The 17555-nt window shown below is 52.4% G+C and overlaps 6 protein-coding genes across 6 annotated transcripts; 3 read left to right on the top strand and 3 right to left on the bottom strand.

The window, feature by feature from the left end:
• Nucleotides 1–932: 932 nt before the first annotated feature.
• Nucleotides 933–2828, top strand: BDZ83DRAFT_716450 (uncharacterized protein; the record flags this gene model as incomplete). The annotated part of the gene is given in 3 exon segments (XM_060511852.1): nucleotides 933–1048; nucleotides 1505–1931; nucleotides 1947–2828. The coding sequence occupies 3 exon segments, from the start codon at nucleotides 933–935 to the stop codon at nucleotides 2826–2828; spliced, it is 1425 nt and encodes a 474-aa protein (XP_060369365.1).
• Nucleotides 2829–6584: 3756 nt separating this feature from the next.
• Nucleotides 6585–8129, top strand: BDZ83DRAFT_647954 (uncharacterized protein; the record flags this gene model as incomplete). Its single annotated transcript, XM_060510131.1, has 3 exons — nucleotides 6585–6702; nucleotides 6766–7116; nucleotides 7207–8129. 3 exons carry the CDS (start codon nucleotides 6585–6587, stop codon nucleotides 8127–8129), a joined length of 1392 nt encoding a protein of 463 aa, XP_060369364.1.
• An 863-nt stretch (nucleotides 8130–8992) lies between these two features.
• BDZ83DRAFT_789004 (gcn5-related n-acetyltransferase) lies at nucleotides 8993–9700 on the top strand (the record flags this gene model as incomplete). The annotated part of the gene is made up of 1 exon (XM_060515689.1): nucleotides 8993–9700. The coding sequence occupies one exon, from the start codon at nucleotides 8993–8995 to the stop codon at nucleotides 9698–9700; it is 708 nt and encodes a 235-aa protein (XP_060369363.1).
• A 196-nt stretch (nucleotides 9701–9896) lies between these two features.
• BDZ83DRAFT_606126 (uncharacterized protein) lies at nucleotides 9897–11761 on the bottom strand. Its single transcript, XM_060507362.1, has one exon. The coding sequence runs from the start codon at nucleotides 11458–11460 to the stop codon at nucleotides 10204–10206; it is 1257 nt and encodes a 418-aa protein (XP_060369362.1). The 5' UTR covers nucleotides 11461–11761; the 3' UTR covers nucleotides 9897–10203.
• Nucleotides 11762–12074: 313 nt separating this feature from the next.
• On the bottom strand, nucleotides 12075–13988 carry BDZ83DRAFT_606125 (uncharacterized protein). The gene is made up of 6 exons (XM_060507361.1): nucleotides 13554–13988; nucleotides 13321–13483; nucleotides 13184–13270; nucleotides 12693–13122; nucleotides 12576–12623; nucleotides 12075–12516 (listed from the first exon to the last, which is right to left on the bottom strand). Exons 1-6 carry the CDS (start codon nucleotides 13787–13789, stop codon nucleotides 12251–12253), a joined length of 1230 nt encoding a protein of 409 aa, XP_060369361.1. The 5' UTR covers nucleotides 13790–13988; the 3' UTR covers nucleotides 12075–12250.
• A 2238-nt stretch (nucleotides 13989–16226) lies between these two features.
• BDZ83DRAFT_606123 (S-adenosyl-L-methionine-dependent methyltransferase) lies at nucleotides 16227–17261 on the bottom strand. The gene is made up of 3 exons (XM_060507360.1): nucleotides 16738–17261; nucleotides 16466–16670; nucleotides 16227–16409 (listed from the first exon to the last, which is right to left on the bottom strand). Exons 1-3 carry the CDS (start codon nucleotides 17198–17200, stop codon nucleotides 16262–16264), a joined length of 816 nt encoding a protein of 271 aa, XP_060369360.1. The 5' UTR covers nucleotides 17201–17261; the 3' UTR covers nucleotides 16227–16261.
• Between the last annotated feature and the right edge of the window lie 294 nt (nucleotides 17262–17555).

Raw genomic sequence — 17555 nt, 5'->3', positions numbered from 1 at the left:
TGCCTCTGATCACGTCAACACTAGAGTCTCTAGTTCGACACCTCTTTGCTGTATAGCATCTACCGACATCCTTGGATCATTAACACTAATACGTCCGTCATTCTTGTTCTTGAAAACAAAGGGCGGCAAAAAAGGATCGAGCGACGCCACCTCTTCCCAGTCAAGAGGCAGTAGTCCGAGCCTCGCATCACTCTTTCTAAGCTCACCCGTCTCAGTGTTGATAAAATACGGCATCGCCCAACCTTTGGTGACGGGAAGCGCATCTCTCCACGGCGGCTCCAAAGGCGGTTTCAACGCCTCGCCGAGCATCAGCCCATGAACGAAACACGGTCCAACGACCTTGTATTGTCCGGCATCTCCAGGCCGTAGAATCATTGGGAAGTCGCATCCAAGAAGCACGGCAACTTGATCACCTAGTTCTAGAGGTTAACCCAATACGATCGCAAGCGATTGGCTACCTTGTAGGTAGGTCTTGAGATGGAGGAGACTCGCCTTCTTCTAGGCCTCTCGCAGAGACACCCATGTACCCTTCCGTGGTCGCAAAGAGACATTCGTTCGCAAAGAAGCAATCTTTGAATGCCCGTGCTACGTCACCATCAAGTTCAGCGTCGGACAATGCCGACGTTAACAGCTCACGAAGCCGTCGGATGGATGGAAGCGGATTATCGCCCAGAGCTCTGTCGCTAGTCCTGCCGCGCACAAGTACTTCGACATAGGCATCCATAGAAAGTCCTCCCGAGACGTACATGTCGTTTTGTGGATCTTTAGGTGCCCAATCTCGGACCACTTCCTTGAGTTGTACGAATGTGCCATTCAAGTCGTCGCTGACACGACTGATGGTGGCCACACGTCTCCCGGTGACTTGTAGATGGTAAGCCGGTTCGATGAGCTTCACCACAGCATTGGAGCGTGCAGAAGCATAGAATCTTCGAATGCTCAAGTACCCTATATTGGCACCTTCTACTGGTTTCTCCAGGTTTGGTACCCACGATGGGCATCCTTCAGGACGCGTCGCTATGCCGCAGTTATTGATCATGTTCAATTTCTGGTAGACATCGTTTTCAGCTAAAACGAGCTGTGCAAATGTCTTCCAAGAGGGGAAAGAATAGTCCACCTCGATCTTGGCAACGATTCTAGGATCCATTAGGCCCAAAATTCCGTATACCTTGTCTCGAGGGTCTGAGCATTGCTGATTCCGCGTCCAAAGTAACAGATGCTCACATGAAGCGAGCGGCGGTGCCATCAAGCCTCGTGCATAGGGGAAGAGACGACGCCTAATGTCCTCTGGCAGCAGGCTTGAGTTTTGTCGGAGTACCAGTAATGCCTTGCGTACATCGACCCAGGCAATGGCGTCCCGGCCGCATTGGAGCATCACTCGATCGCACAAAAGAGCTTCTTGTAGAACCCAGACACGCTCGAACCATGGTCGATGGAGTAGCGAAGATATGGATTTCCAAGTCCTGTCCTTCCAGGGCAGCGGAACGTCGTCTCGCCACCAATCAAGCTGCTCGGCGTTGGGAGCAACCCCTCGGGAGGACCAGAGTTTCGACTCGTGGCAGGACTTTCTCTACTATGAGCGTAAGCGACGGCAAGCCGAAGCTTCTGGCGAGAAAGTCTATGCGGGGATTGATGGCATAATTGTCTGCACCCAAGAGCAAACTCACAAAGAGATTCTGCAAGCGTTCGGACCACTCAAACTTCATGTCTTGAGCGAGAAGCCGATTGCAACATCTCTACAGGACTGCCAGGACATATACGTCAGCCTCGGTGGAGCAAACCCTGAAACGGTTTTCTCAACCGGTCATGTCCTACGATATAGCCCTCACAACATGCTTTTGAGGAAACTCCTTTTAGAAGACAGGGTGATCGGAGAGGTCATATCTGTGGAGCATACGGAGCCAGTTGGCTGGTTCCATTTCTCACACTCGTACGTGCGAGGCAACTAGCGAAAAGAATCAGTTGCGGCGCCAACACTCCTTTGTAAGGCTTGCCATGATATCGACTTTTTACTGTGGCTGCTCAGCTACAGAACGGATTCTGGTCGACCAGCCCATATGCCCAGCCTGATTACCTCAGTTGGCAACCTATCGCTCTTTACCGAGCGTCGGAAACCCAAGGCAGCGGGAAAAGCAACACACTGCTTCTCTTGTCCTCACGAACAGTGCTGCGATTGGAGTGCTAAGAAGCTGTACCTCAAAAAGCTCTATGACAAGGGAGAACGAGATTGGCCTATTTGTGTCGTCGTCCCTGACATAGAAGATATAACAGCTACATCGGGGACAGATCATGGGCGTGCCGTCTTGGAAGAGGTTCTCTCTGCAGACTACGACGCCTCTACACCAGGAGACATCATCGAGTCTAATCAGTGGTATGGTCGTTGTATCTGGGAGTCAGATAATGATGTCCTTGACGATCAAGTTGTCACCCTGACCTGGGAAGACGACTCAGGTGCTGTGAGCAACGAGGAATTCCCCGACCGCGGTCCTAAGACGGCAATCTTCCATATGGCGGCATTCACCGAAGTCCAGTCCAAGCGGCGAGGCAAGATCTCGGGCACCCATGGAGAGATACAGTACGACAGTAACGAGATCCGAGTCTACACTTTTGATAGATTTCGGGACCCGGGGGCAGCCGAAGTCTTCATCCCGCCAACAGCTGGCGGCCATGAAGGTGGCGATGGCGGTCTTATGAACAACTTCTCTCGGGCTGTGGAGGCTGTCGTCAATGGTGAACTCAGCGTGGAGCAGGCGCAAGCGAGACATGTTGGCTGTACGTTGAAGGAAGCATTCATAAGCCATGCCATGGTCTTTGCTGCGGAAGAAGCTTGACTTGGGAGGAAAATTGTGGATTGGCAAGATTGGTGGGCAAGATTGGAAGGAAATCTCTCTGACCAGTGAGGTTGAGCCGAACGGAATATTATCCACCTTGGGGCAAATGCGAGCTTGCCGTCAAGTTGATTTCATGTCCATAAGCCCAGTATACTAGCATTCTCCAGCCACAACGCATGATGGAAACTTGAATCTTCAAGGCTAGCAACTGAGAGACTCTTTCCCTATCTCGCAACTATCCAGTAGATGCTAGAATGGCATGTATCTAAGTAAGTAGGTATCTGATTTTGATATTACCATCAGGGTCCCGGAGATTTATCAAGCAAGGCGCAGCTACTTCAGAATGATACAATAATGTATCGCCGCGGCCATTGAGCAGCCTAAGGTGCTTGCTGCTTCTCGCATCGCAAGTTGCAAGTGACTTGGGATAATCTACCTATGTGTTACTTACGTTGCTTATTGCTGCTCTCTACTGTCAAATGGAAGTACTGCACACTCGACGGAGGTAGGCTCGTGGAACAGCAAACTGGCAAAGAACTCTTCACTCCCTATCGCCAATAGAATTGAAGCTTTCGTTGAAACACAACACCGAAGAAGTTCAACTATCTGTAGGTTCTCAATTCACGACGCTCAGTTGTGATTAAGTGAATTACAGATTCGCGCCTGTCAGAACTAAGTACATGAACAAGACCTCTATTCTTATGCCTTTACTCGGTTTATCCAACATAGTCACGGTAACTCAAGCCTTACCTCGCGTGACTAATCCTATCTCTGGCAACTTAAGAGGACAGAGGCATATGCCAAATGGGAAATAAAATTCATCCCATCGGGCCATTCGTACACAACTCCTTCTGTCTCTGGTCAGAAATGGCGAGCACCAAACGTTGTTTCTGGTCCGTGGATAATTCGGGCTACGATCATCCATGCACGGGACCTCGGCGACACCTGCAAGCTCGAAGCGTGACTGCATTGACTCTCGACTTTTTTTGCTCAGAGCGAATCCCGGATTAGGCATGCGAAGCTTGTAAAACGCATTTTCTCCTTACCATTGTTTGATGCGCAGGATGCTGCCACCATTTCTATTAGAGTGTGCGGCAGTGGCATCAGAGGTGGTGAGGTTGAACAGTCTCAATCGTGACAGGCATGTTCATCTCTCCATCGGCTTGACAAAGTCTATGGTCAGCTTCGATACGAAGGCCTCGAGATTTTAGCACTTTACGTATGCCAAGAGAAATGAGCCGTTGGCCCGAGGGAGACGAGAGCACCGGAGTAAAAGGAGGGATCGCGAGGAGTGCACTTAATAATAGCCCGCATCGTCCACGTGCTGCACTAACAGCAAGAGAAGCTAGTATGCAGGAGCGACAGGAATTATGGAGTCACCAGTTACGCGAAAGTCCTCATGCCTCACAGAAAGCATCCCCATAGTCTTTCTTGAACCAGTCCACATAAGATAATTGGATGTGGAAACCCTCTCATTTCCAAGGGGGAGCAAGCGAGAGTTTTTAGCATTCCAACTCGTTAGACAGTGAACTGCTACGCTATGCGGATATTCTTGGTTTTTGAGTGTGCCGGCCCGTAGTATTTAAACCTCTATCCCAGTCAGAGCCGTTGAACTCTGTCTCCCCGTTAAGTTATCGACTGGCAAAGACAGCGGGACATTCCTCTTCTCAATCGTCGGATGGGTCAAACAGTGGCCCGGTGCTCGTTTCAAAGTCGTGCGATGACGACGGTTGTGGGTGGTAGTGGTGCTGGACCCAGCGTTTCCCATTTGCCCGAGCAACCCTGAAGCGACCATGAAATGCGAGTTCGCTTCGCTTGTAGCTTGGTAACGCTTAGTTAAGTTACTGCTTGAGAAGGACGAAATGCCCTGGAACGGGCCTCTCTGACATGCTCCAACAAGAGTGGCATTAGGCCGATTGACTCCCCCCACCTCAATATGGCAGCTCCCGCTTCAATTTATTGCTTTCCCCTAACTCAACTCTGTTGCTGTACCTTAATCCCGAAGCATGTCTCGAAGCCCGGAAACTGCAGGAAATCCCTTGGAGATCTTACTCTTCGGCCTGGTCTCCGGGGCTGACAAAGCTTGTGCAGAGTAGTGTCAGGGCAGACCTCCCGACGCCAATCCCGGATCGACAATCGACAGGACACCCAACTTCACCTAGCCTCGAGGCTCCCACCCAGACTGCAACGATAAGAGAAGGGAGAAGTGGTCCGGCAACCGAACGTGATTGTTTCCGAAGACAAGAATTATCGTGGACCATCATCAGGTCTAAATACCCCCTCACTCATCATCTCGAGCGCTCAAGCCTGAAGCGTCGCCGCAAGAAGAACCTGTCATTGGACTCCCGTGCGTTACGAATTCGTCTCAGAGTGCGGGCCCGTCTGAACTTTTCTTTCTTTCGGGCGGGAACACAAAGCTGCCATCGGAGGTTCACCGCCGCGACACCTTCTGGACCGTCACGATGGAGGGAAGAAAGGGGGGAAACGATGGAGATGGATCCAGGCTGTGCTTCAACTGTTCTCAATTGCGACTGGTAATGATCCCTCTCCTTCTCATCCACTCTCTCGTGGGCGCAGCGTTATAACCCATTATGGCCCATCCTCAAAAGGCATGAAACGCGGTTGCAGCCCCGTCTTCGTCTGGACTCCCAGCTCAACATCTGCCCATAATCGATGCATCCCCGGCCGACATGACGGGATGGTCGCCCCCCTTGTCGCTCTCGTTGCCCTATCCGCCCCTTGACCAGTCACCAGACTTGGCTAGCAGGGACGTAGACATAGGGCGACACAGGCATGCCCCCACGGAGAAGACTCGGTCTTGGTCCTTGTCTTCGAATGGGTGACCTTGAGACTTCAGCGCAGCCTCCAAGAGTCTCCATAACCCCCTTCCAACTCCACAGAGGTCTCCATGAGTCTATAACCCGCGTAACGCCCCCGTCCCCACCTGACATCTCCACCCACGCGACGGCATCCGTTCCAGAAGATCGTCGGAGCCGCGGAGGGGATCTGTGCTAGCCCGGGGTCCCTCGCCTGCCTTACCCAGCCTGCCCAGAACCTTTGAGGAAACACGGGCAGGAAGAGCCGCAGTCTGCAGAAAGACTGGATAGTTTAGGCACAAGGCACAGGCACAACGTTCACGGTTCCTGGAAGTCTGTTGCTCTCTCGCCCATGTGGTCCACTCTGGGGGGCTCTTCCACCCCTCTTACCCCCGGTCCTGTTGCTTCTTCTCTCCCACCTGGCTCTCACTCTTGCCCATCGGCTCAACACCAGCTAAGAAGCGCTTACACAAACATGCTCTCATCTTTCCAACAAGCCCCATCGCCCATCCTCCCATCCTCAACGTCTGTGACCCCTTGTCGAAACAAGCTCTACCCTTGAAGTAACTCCTCTTGTCATCGCCAAAGGGGGTAAGACGAGAAAGAGGAAATGGGAAGCAGGCATGTATAAAACTTAATAGGCCTCGCACATCAGGTAAAACGCAGGATTCCCTGTGCTCTTCCCGTTTGTATCGCTCGCTCACACTTTCCTTGAGTTCGATCTCTTCTTGGTTTTTTCTTCCCTTCTCTTCCTTTTCACACTCCCAGCCGGTCTGTTCTTTTCTTGAGAGAGGCCATAACCAAACCTCTTTCGTTTCTTTCCCTTCCATCAACGCGGTGCTGGACACATTGTTTTTTTTTTAAACTTCCTTTCGCTACTAATCCAATTTTGACTTGTGTGTACCTTTTCTTCTCGGTCCACTTGTCTCCTCTCACAGCCATGTCTTCTCACATGATGAGAGCGTTGGCCGCCGCCGCCATGTTGGCGATGGCCCAAGCCCAAGGTGTCATTCTTGCCGCGCAAGGCCCTAACGGCCCTGCCAGTCCAGGTCTTCTAGGTATGCACTTTTATGAAATGAGATACGCAAACTTTAGAACGGAGTATTGACGAATATTTCCAGTCGATGCAAACAAGGCGGATGCAAACATCATCAACCAGAAGGAAATTGTGGATAACGTTGTCAACGAGTGCGGCCGAACCATTCTCGCGGGCAACATCGATATCGGCGAGACCACAGAGGCCCAGCTGGGCAACAACACCGTCACTAAGGTCACGAAGGGCTCCAATGTCGACGTCACCATCGCCCAGGTCAGCGCGGACGGCGCCGGCCCTTACAGTTGCGATCTCGACTTGACTAGCAACGCCAACGGTGCCACGGGTCAGACGAAGCTTCAGGTACAAGAAGCAGGGGCCCAGAGCGGACAGATCAAGCTCAAGGTCACGATGCCGGATGATTTGGCTTGCGTAGGAGGTACGTTTAATACGTGTTCCTATATGGCCTTCGCCTCAGGAACCTCTGCCTTGCTTCAAGTTTGACGATGACTAACGAACTTGCTAATAGCCTCCACCGGTGACGTCTGCACTGTCCGCTGCTTCAACGACAACGCGAAGGGTCCCTTTGGCGGCTGCTTCGCTGTTCAGCAGACCGATACGAAGCCCAAGCAGAACACCCCGGCCAACATTCCCACCGCTCAGACCCTCGACGGTGTTCTGAAGCAGGTCCAGCAGAACATTGTCGACCTCCCCGCCGCTGTCAAGTCGAACCAGGAAGCCAAGACTCAGGACGATCAGGGTGTTACCGCCATCAAGGAGCTCCTCGGCAACAACGCCACCCAAGAGGCTGCCGGCCCTGCCGGCTCCGGTGCCAACACCGGCAATAACAACAACAACAACAACAACAACAATAACGGCAACAACAACAATGGCAATGCGAACGCCGGCAATGGTAATGGAAGACAGAAGGGCAAGGGCAACCGCAATGGCAATAACAATGCCAACAACGGCGGCGCTGCGGCCGGCGGCAACGCCAACGCTGGCAACAACAATGCTAATACCGGCAACAACAACAACAACAACAACAACGCCAACACCGGAAACAACAATGCCAACACTGGAAACAACAATGCCAACACTGGAAACACCAATGCTAACACCGGCAACACGAACGCCAACACGGGCAATAACAACGCCAACGCCGGGAACAACGGAGGCAACGGACGTACCCGGGGCAAGAACAACAACGGCGGTGCCAACACCAACGCCCAGAACGGCGGCAATGCCCAGACGGTTGGCAACAACGGTAATGGCAACGCCAACGCCAATGCCAACGGAAACAACAACGCACTGCCTTTGGCAACTGTTGGAAAGGGCAACGGTAACCGCCAGAACCAGCAGAACGGCAACAACAACAAGCGTGTTGAGACACCAGATGCCGTGCTCCGCACGCGCTGGGCCAGAAGAAACCTTCGCCGCCGCGCCGACTAATTGTTACGCAAGGTGGGAGGGGCTGGGGTGGACTGAGGTCGGCAGCGAGCCGCCCACATGATCTTTCCTCCCCCTGGTTTGAGCTTCATGTTGTGTGAGCAGGCCTTTCTTGGAAGCTGTTTCTCATTTCTTCGTCGATGGGTCATTCACCATTCAAGACGGAAGAGGAGATGATATCTTAGTTGTTAGTTAGCGAAATTTTATATTGAGCCGTGTAAAGTTTATAAAATGGTAGAAATTCGGTGGTTATCTACTCCTTGGATACCATAATTATTCAGCTTCTTTGCCCAATATCTGTCCCTGGTAAGCCATATTTCACTTCCGCAAAGTATAAGCTTTGACTTATTGGTGGACAACTCTGTACATCAACTCTTAAGGATGCATTCATTGAGAAAGTCGATCCAACTCCTTTTCCCCGGTCTCACTCATGGCTCATCTCATGCACCACTGCCGATTGAGGCCAAAAACACGACAGGGATGAAGGATAAGCGAGCAAAAGGCGCGGACTGAACGTCTGACAGACCGTCGGACGTTGATAGGGCAAAGAAAGGTACTTACGTAGACCAAAGGATTTCCCCTCCTCTCTTCAAATTGAAGGTGATAGATGATCGTCCCAGTCTTCTCCCGTCATCAAAATCACTTGAAGATCTTTAATCTTGCTTTTTGCGTGTGAGTCTGAAGTGCGGGTCAATCTGCTTGATCAAGACAGTCGCGGACAAGGGGATTCCACTTGACCAGCATAGTGTGCTGCCACCTAGCAAAAGCTCATCAACTATTCACATTACCTGTCACTCGAGGTGATTTAACTTTTCGTATTTCCATTTTACAACAAAAGAACCAAGCTACGCAAACACCCAACGAAAATGACGGCCCTATTTCCCCAAGCGGCTTACAAAATCGCAACCCCGCGGCTCATCATCCGCAGCGCCGTTGCGGACGATGCAGAGGCTCTTTGCCGCCTCCTCTCGACACCCGAGAACCACCCTTTTGGAGGTGCTCAGACGAACATATCTCCCGAGATTATACGCGGTCGTATCGAGAGGTGGGGACCGGATTATGCCTCTGGGAAGAAGGCTATCTTGATGATTACGATCCGGGAGACGGGTGAGTTGATTGGATGTGGTGGGTTCAATTGCTTTGAGACTGCGGAGGGGGAGACGTGCGATGTTGCGCTGAAGAGGAAGCGGGATGAAGATGAGCAAAGAGGAGGTGAGGAGGCTGCTGGAGATGGTGTTGCTGGGGAGGCTCGTCGCCTTATTACGCCGTATCTTACCGACTTTGGGGTAGTCCTCGATCATCGTTACTGGGGCCAGGGATACGGAAGGGAGGTTTTGTGTGGCCAAGTCGAGTTTGCTGTCGATGGGCTTGGCTGTAGTATTGTACGCGTCGAGACTGAGGTTGAGAATGAGCCCTGGAGAGCGGTCATGAGATCCATTGGTTTGGGTGGGCTGGAGACAAAGGGTCCCGTTAGTTATGGCGAGAAGAATATCGGGTGGATTTACAAGATTGATCCGTCGACGTGGAGCGACTCGAGGGGGGATTTGAAGAAAAGCGGAAAGTGGCCACTGTGAAATATACTAGCCTCTATCTTACGAGTTGCTTCATATTGTTCTATACCTTGAAGAGGCAGTGTCTATATGGACGAGGTCACGCGATGCGGACTTGGTCTTTTGCCTCACGTGAAGATCCTTCATAACATGGTTCAAAGTGTTCGACAAATGTTTCATGAGTTCAATTTCACGAGCAACGAATTTAAATAGGTAATTTTCTTTGGTAGGCGGTCTAGCATTACTTTGCTTGTGGCTGATGCTCCTGCTCATTATAAAGTCATGTTGGCATCGCATCTTCACTTTCTCCCTTGCTCTTAATTATACTCCCTGAAATTACTAACTACGAATATCTCTTCTCGTCAGTTTTCAATAAAGTAGAACTTGTCAATTAAGTCGTCAACATGCTTAACCGACTAAACTCATCTTTGCCCATGACTGGGCATGACTTAGACCCCTTCCCAAACTGTTCATCTAGTACCAAGTGCACCACTGCCCCGCCTATTGCATACCGTCGCAAACCTGTCTCATTTTAGCTTCTCATCGTCTAGGAGAGAATATGCCGGTAGTGGAAACTCCGAATCGTCATTATTCGTATCATCAAAGAACCTCTTAGCCACCCAAGGTATTGCAACAACTCTGGACATCGTCGACACGACCGTTCCCAGCAACCATCTCTGCCATGCCGAGACCGGATGTGCGACTCCTGGGAAGAACCACGGAACGCTCTGAGTCTCCTCGACGTAGGGGCGAAAGGCAGCCTCGTAAGCTTCGAATGCCCGGGAAGGATGTTCCCCGGGTGTGAGTTTGGTGAGCTCACCAGCAAGCATGTAACCTCCAATAATGGCCAGCGTAGTCCCCATGCCTGAGAGGGGCGTCGGTGCAAATGCCGCATCTCCCAGGCAGATGACACGAGAGCTGGACCACCTTTTCATCTTGATCTGCTTCAGGTCCTGAAAGTAGTAATCTTCCGCCTGCGCCATGGCGTCCATGATCCGGGGCGTCTGCCACCCGGCGTCCAGGAACTCCCGCCTCACGAGCTCCATTTGGAGCTTCTTGTCGCCTCGTGCGGCCTCCTGCCATGCCGTCTTCTGTGCGCTGTTGCAGGGCATGTGCGTGAACATGGCCCGTATGGTGCCATGCGGGTCGGGTCTAGTGGTAATGATCTTCGATCCCAGGGCCTGGTATATATTCCACCAGTCGTTGTCCTCGGGAAGACGGGGGATGGCGGCGTAGGCGACGTACATGTTCTTGTCGATGACGGTGATGCTTTCTTGGGGGAAGACTTGCTTTCGCACCTTTGACCACTGGCCATCTGCTGCGACCAACAAGTCGTACTCTTGCACTTCTCCGTTGCTTAGCTCGACTTTGACGTTGGTGTCGTCATTGGATATGACTTTGGTGGCGGTAGTGCCGAAGAGATACTCAATGTTTGAATGGGTCTTCGTGGCTTCGTACAATACTGTAGCCAAATCCCCTCGAAGGATCTCAAATTCTGACGTAGGGCTTGCGGAAGAGCCCTGCTTGACAGGGAAAGGAGCAAAAGGGCGCCCTTTTGGATCGATGAACTGTGTTCCTTTTTCTGTTGTGTTGAAACGTCGAAGTTGGTCCATGAGGCCCATCTTCTTCAGGACAGTGATAGCGCTGTGGTTGACGTCGACGTTGTGGCCGTAGGTGGGAATTGACTTGCACTTCTCAATAACTGTGACATGCGCACCAGTCCTGGCCAGAAACCAAGCCAGCGTGGGACCGGCGATACCTGCTCCGCTAATGAGGACTTGCATTATGCTGTGAGATTCAAGAATCAACTTGGCTTATTTGAATTGATGAAGATGTCCAGATGCTTTCATATCGTTGGTTTGGCAAACGCTCCTTTTAAGTACTTTGACGTTTGCTAGTCCAAATACGTCCTAATGTGTCTGAGTCTCGAGGTAGCTGCGCCTATTGGTATACCATCTTTGGGAGAAAGTGACTTGGAAAGAGAGGATTCTGGCGTCTCAAACGCGGTTAGACGTGCTCTCAGAGATGTTCGTGTGTTCTGCCTGACGATATCACAGTCGGGTGAATCAAGCATTTGCCAAGACGTATCTCCCCGAGGGAGCTTCCGCGTGTACATGACGCTAGGTTTGGCGCCTGAATCCTGATGAGAGCTGTGCCGTGCTAACCGCGGCGACACTATCCGCATTGAGCATATTCGCGTCATCGTCTGGAACGCCATGCATACTTAAAAAGACATTGGCTAGCAGCGCATGGCTGACTTGAGCGATCAAATAAAGTCAATCGGCTGGACTACGGGTCGATTCCCCGGAATGACCCCGAAGTGGGGGTTCTCTCCGGATTGCGGCCTTCGGAAGATCTGCTCGACTCCGCACCGGAGACAGGCCGGCACGGCTTTGCGAGGTGGTAGGGGAGTACTCTCTCCATAACGATCGCCGATACATCGTAACGTTGTTCTTTGAGACACACCATGTTGTATGAGAAGTGAAAGTGGAGCAAAATTGAAGCTACATTTGCCCTCATCCTGGATCCACACATGAACATATGAAGCAATCATCCCCGCCCTGGAACCTCCATTCATAGGTACACATAGCAGAATGGACCTGCAACAGTGCTCATAGCATCCCGAATGCTGAGGGACTCGCCGACCCAGCCATACTGAAGCACATCATCCATCGTTGTGTTGGCACTAGGGGGCTGGTCCAGGAATGTGTTGGTTCCGCCGAGAGCAGTAACGCCATATTGACGCTCCGGAGGTGAGAGCATCTGCCACATCCACCATACGCGATCAATCATCGAGTGATGGAGATAGAAAACAGGATCCCCTGGGGAAGTGAAAACGTCTATTCATATGAGTCAGAAATTAGCACCGCTCAGCATGCTGGAAGTTGGTGTATCTGACCTCTTCCGGGATCTCCTCCAAGGGAGTAGTGACCGCCACCGTGAATACCTATCGAGAAAGTATTGTCAGCATTTGTACGGCCTGCATTGGAGATGTATCGAAACTCATCAAGCTTACCAATATTACCAGAGCCTGGCACACCCTGCATTTGCATCTGGAAGTCGTACACATTCTGAGGCTGAAGAATATTGGACAGCACAGCAGTCACATTGGCGTACAAGAGGTTAACCTCAGTTGTCAAATCGCGCTTGAGACAGCGGGGGTTATATGTCAAGGGCCCATTAGGATTAGCCTCGGAAATACCTCCGGGCAGGTCAAGAGCAGCGGGGCCAAGATTGACTGTCATATTCTTGAAGGGCCCAGAGTTTACGCAGCCTCCGCCTGTACCGACTGGAAGTTCGATGATCGGCAGACCATTCTGACCGCCGAGACGGATTGGCTCTCGGCCCGGGATGAAATCACCATTTCCAGACATGGAGGTCTCGCTCCCGTCGAAGATAGGAGAGGTCTCCAAGCCTGTGATCGCGGTCTTGGACCAGTCCCAGTACTATTGTGTGAGGTTAGTATTAAGTAAGAATACTGACGTTATCATGAGTTGAAATCCTCACGGGTTGAGTGCCCTTGTAATTACACTCTTTGCGCAGAGCCTCTTCATACTGCCATGTGAAATATCGATGCCAGGATAGGAAGTTACCCTGCTACGGTCAGTTATCTTGTCAATGTTTTGTCATCTCATGACACTTACGGTATAGTGTATGGTGAGAGTTTGATTGATGTGAGTTGCGACAAAGTCATCGAACCTAGTTCTAGCCCCAGAGGACTCTGAAGCGGGTGTGCGAGCCGGCCTGGACTGAAGACACTTTACGGCATTGATGTAGTCAAGCTTCTCAACTCTGCTCAGTGTGCCCCTACGAAAGTGCAATGTAAGCAGGATGAACGAGAAGGATGAAGCTTCAACGATGGCATGGAAGAACATACCACTCCTTCCGAACACGAACATTATGCCAAGAGCAAGCGCTGCTGCGCTTCTTGGTCTCACTGCCCTCGACCTCTGCCTTAGTCTTATCAAAAGCAGTCTGAGCCAAGCTGGCGAGCTGTTGGAGCCTCTCCGTAGTTGCATGATCTATGTCGGACTCTGCTGAGCGAACAACTGAACTGGCCAAACCGAGTGCGCTGGCTTGCAGGGCAAGAAGGCCCAGGTCCAAGAGACGCATATCGAAAAAAGGGCAATCGATGCGATCAGCGAACCTGACAAGTCAATAAACAAGAGCTCAGCCTCGCTATACAGCAGAAAGAGGAGAAAAAAAAGTGCAGTGAGATGCGGACATCCGTAAAGATATGTGCGAGTCCGACATGACTGCCCTGCCTCGCCCACGATATCGAAACGGCCCTCCTAAAAGGGCTCACGGCGACGCTTCTGACTATGGACGTAAAAGGGGCGTTCGACTCCGTCCTTCGGAACCGGCTCGTCATTAGACTGCGTCAGCAGGGATGGCCACACGGCTTGATTAGACTCATCTTCAGCTTCTGCTGCAACCGCATCGCCAGAGTCCGACTGGAAGAAAGCACGACGGAATACTTTCCTCTGTCATGCGGGCTGCCTCAGGGGTCGCCACTATCTCCCATCGTCTTTCTGCTCTACATCGCGGAGATCCTTGAAGACGACCCGGACGCGCGATTCGGGTACGCGGACGACATCGCCACTCTGGCCATCAGCCCCTCCCTGGAGAGCAACGTCGCAATACTCAACCGAAGCGCAGCCGGCATTCTCAGATGGGGCTCGGAGAACAAGGTCTCCTTCGACCCGAGCAAGTGCGAGGTCATCCACTTTACTAGGAAGCACAGCCAGCCAGCGGAGCTGCCAGAGGTCAGGGCGGGGGATTTGGTGGTCAAGGCCTCGACAAATCCTGTACGCTGGCTGGGTGTCTGGTTCGACAAGAGACTGTCCTTCCGGCACCACGTCGACACAAGAGTAGCTGCGGCAAAGAAGGCAGCTCAACACCTGAGGCAGCTTACAAACACAAAGAGAGGACTGCCAGCGGCCGCCGTGCGAAAAGCCGTCGTCTCCTACGTACTGCCGATCGCGCTCTTCGGCGCCGAAACATGGTACGCAGGTATCACGAAGCCGGCTTCGAGACGCCAAGCGGAGACAGACACGAGTCCGCCTTTCCAAGGAAGACCCGTCAACACAGGCCAGAAGGGGCTCGTGCAGAAGATCGACAGCGTCATTACAGCGGCAGCAAGGATCGTTCTACCTGTCTGGAGGACAACGCCAACCAGTAGCCTCCTCCGAGACGCCGGCTTACCGTCAGCCAAAGTCGCCTTAGAAGGCGTCCGTTTACGGGCCGCAGTCCGACTACAGAGGATTGATCGCCGACACCCGCTAGTCGCGCGGCTCTCCCAGCAGGGACAGCAACAGACGAGACTACAACGGACGGCTGAACTTCTGCCAAGATGCGGAAGACCAACGTTCCTCCAATCACAGTACCTGCCAAGCTCACAGGATCAGATAGTAGTTCAATGCAAAGAAGAGGCTGCGAAAGCTTTCGAGCGCTGGCTAAAGACAGTACCGGAAAGCCATATGATCGTCTTCTCGGACGGCTCCAGGGCGACGAACGGAGCCGTGGGGTACGGCTTCGTCATCTACCGAGACTCCAAACGCATAGCGCAAGGGTGCGGCCGACTCGGACTAGCAGAAGTGTTCGACGCCGAGGTCGAAGGGGCGCGAACCGGCCTCAGAAGGGCTCTGCTCACCAATCGCGGTCATCCAATCCACATATGTATCGACAACACCAGCGTTATACAAGGCATCCGCGGCAAGGCGCCGGACTCGTCACAAGACGCGTTCCTCGAAATCCAAGAAGCGGCCAGGATATTTGATATACGGACGCACTGGTCCCCGGGACACCAGGGCATCGAAGGAAACGAGGCCGCGGACCGGCTGGCCAAAGAAGGAACGACACTGCCGGCGCGGATGGGTCAAATGGCAACACTAGCGGGCATCAAGCGGCTTGCAAGGGAAAAATTACAAAGCCAGCACAGGAGATGGTGGTATAAAGAGCGAAGGCCGCGGTACGCGGACTTGGGGCTTGAGGCAGCTCTGTCCAGCCCTCCTGAACTGGCCTTGCCGCGGGCTACGTTACATCACCTGCTGGCGGCACGATCGGGTCACGGGGACTTCGAGCAATATCACCGACGTTTCAACCACGACGACGCTCTAATGATGTGCTCTTGTGGAGAGGCGAAAGACGTGGACCACCTGGTCTACTGTCGACTAACGCTGGCGAGGAGGCAACGGTGGCCGACCCTCCACTCTCGCAGTATGCCCGAGCCCATAGGTCCTATGGGATCTCTCGAGGCCTACTTCAAGAGATTAATCACCGACCCACGAGGCTTCGAGGCCTTTCTCCGCGTGACGGACTTCTTCCAGAAGATCTGTCTGCGGTAGCAGCATCCACACCTAGGTAGATGTGAGTGCGGACTACAAAGAACCTCCCGATTCCAAGGGACGATTTGGGAAAGAATGAAACTGGGGCACCAGCGGGAACCGGGGACAGACAGAACGCGTAGTGGCCACAAGGCATGATTTGGAGGACGATGTAAAGAGACGACGTACTGTAGAGTAGGTAGCCTTGGCTCACGGCCCTCCACGCCATATACCCTTCGGGAGGTCTGCGGTAAGGGCTCTAGCCCGGCCGCCACGGCGTTAAATACAACAACAACAACAACAACACCATCTTGGTTGGGGCGTAGTCGGGGCCCATCGTGTCATCGTCGCAAGCGAATCTCCATCTCAGCTCTTGCAGCTCGATCCACCCACCCGGCTTTAATACCCTGCTATTATGAGTAATGTTTCGTTTAATTTGTCTCTATGACGGATGGGCACTCACCTATTTGCTTGACGCAGAAGCCTAGGGCAGTCCTTGATGAAAGGAGCCATATGCCGCAGGTGGATGAAATCAATTGAGTTGTCCGGGTACAGCCACTCTGCCTCAGCATCGTCGACCAAGAATTTGACATTCGGCGGCACAAAGCCGGGTTGGATAGGGCTCAGATCAATACCATCGATTTGTGCTTCTGGATAGTTGTCGCCCACTTTCATCTCTAGTTAGCTAATGCCGTCCTATACTCAGTTGAGAACTTGAAAAGCCTCTTCACGTACTATCAATCGCCCAGATCCCAGTACCGGTACCAATATCGAGAATCTTTTGCGGGTTTTCTAGAGGCGCGCTGTGTAAATCCCCGTCGCAGATGTGAACCACCAAAGCGTGCTTCATGTCCTCGCGATCCTGTTCAGGCTCATCGTTTGGACACAAGTAACGCCCTTGCTTGAACTTGTGATAGCGGCGCTTATTTTCCCATTCATAGTCACGAACGCTCGACGACAGTGAAGTCGAGGCATTGGAGCTGCCATCGCTGCTAGTCTCGTATCCATCAGTGGATGGGTCTGGGTCTTCTTCCGCCACAATGACTGCAGCTGGCAACACTGGCGCGGCGGGTGGTGATGCGGCAGGAGTCGGCGATGCCGGTGCTACTGGTGCAGCAGCATTCCTGGTATCTTCAGTCGTCGAAACTTCAGGGTTCGCTTCCACAGCGACTGCCTCGCAGACGCGCCCCTCCGCCATGTTGTGAGTTGTGAGCTGTGGAAAAGGGTTAAGGTATAGAGTCTGTTCAGGATGTGTCGTTCAACACAAGGGATATTAAAGTGAGGGGAAATATTCTGCATGCAGAACTAACAGACATGCCTGGAACATTATCGCCCCATTTTTGTCGTTCGATAGCCTCGATTGGGTCCTCCTACGGGGGCTCACATCAGAGCAAGGATCATGACCAATGCCGTGCATCCAGCGGGCATGGGGATGACATCGAACCCACCAGACCAAATGGAGTTCGTCGGGCATACATTGTGAGAAGTTGATTGAGCAATTCGTCTTACACGTGGTAACATTTCTCTCAAAAAACAGACTTGCTATGCAAATT

Source organism: Colletotrichum acutatum (genome assembly GCF_030867785.1).
Source record: "Colletotrichum acutatum strain CBS 112980 chromosome Unknown BDZ83scaffold_12, whole genome shotgun sequence".
NCBI classification, from domain to species: Eukaryota; Fungi; Ascomycota; class Sordariomycetes; order Glomerellales; family Glomerellaceae; genus Colletotrichum; species Colletotrichum acutatum.
The sequence above is the reverse complement of the archived record's forward strand: the minus strand, read 5'-3'. Positions and strand labels throughout refer to the sequence as shown.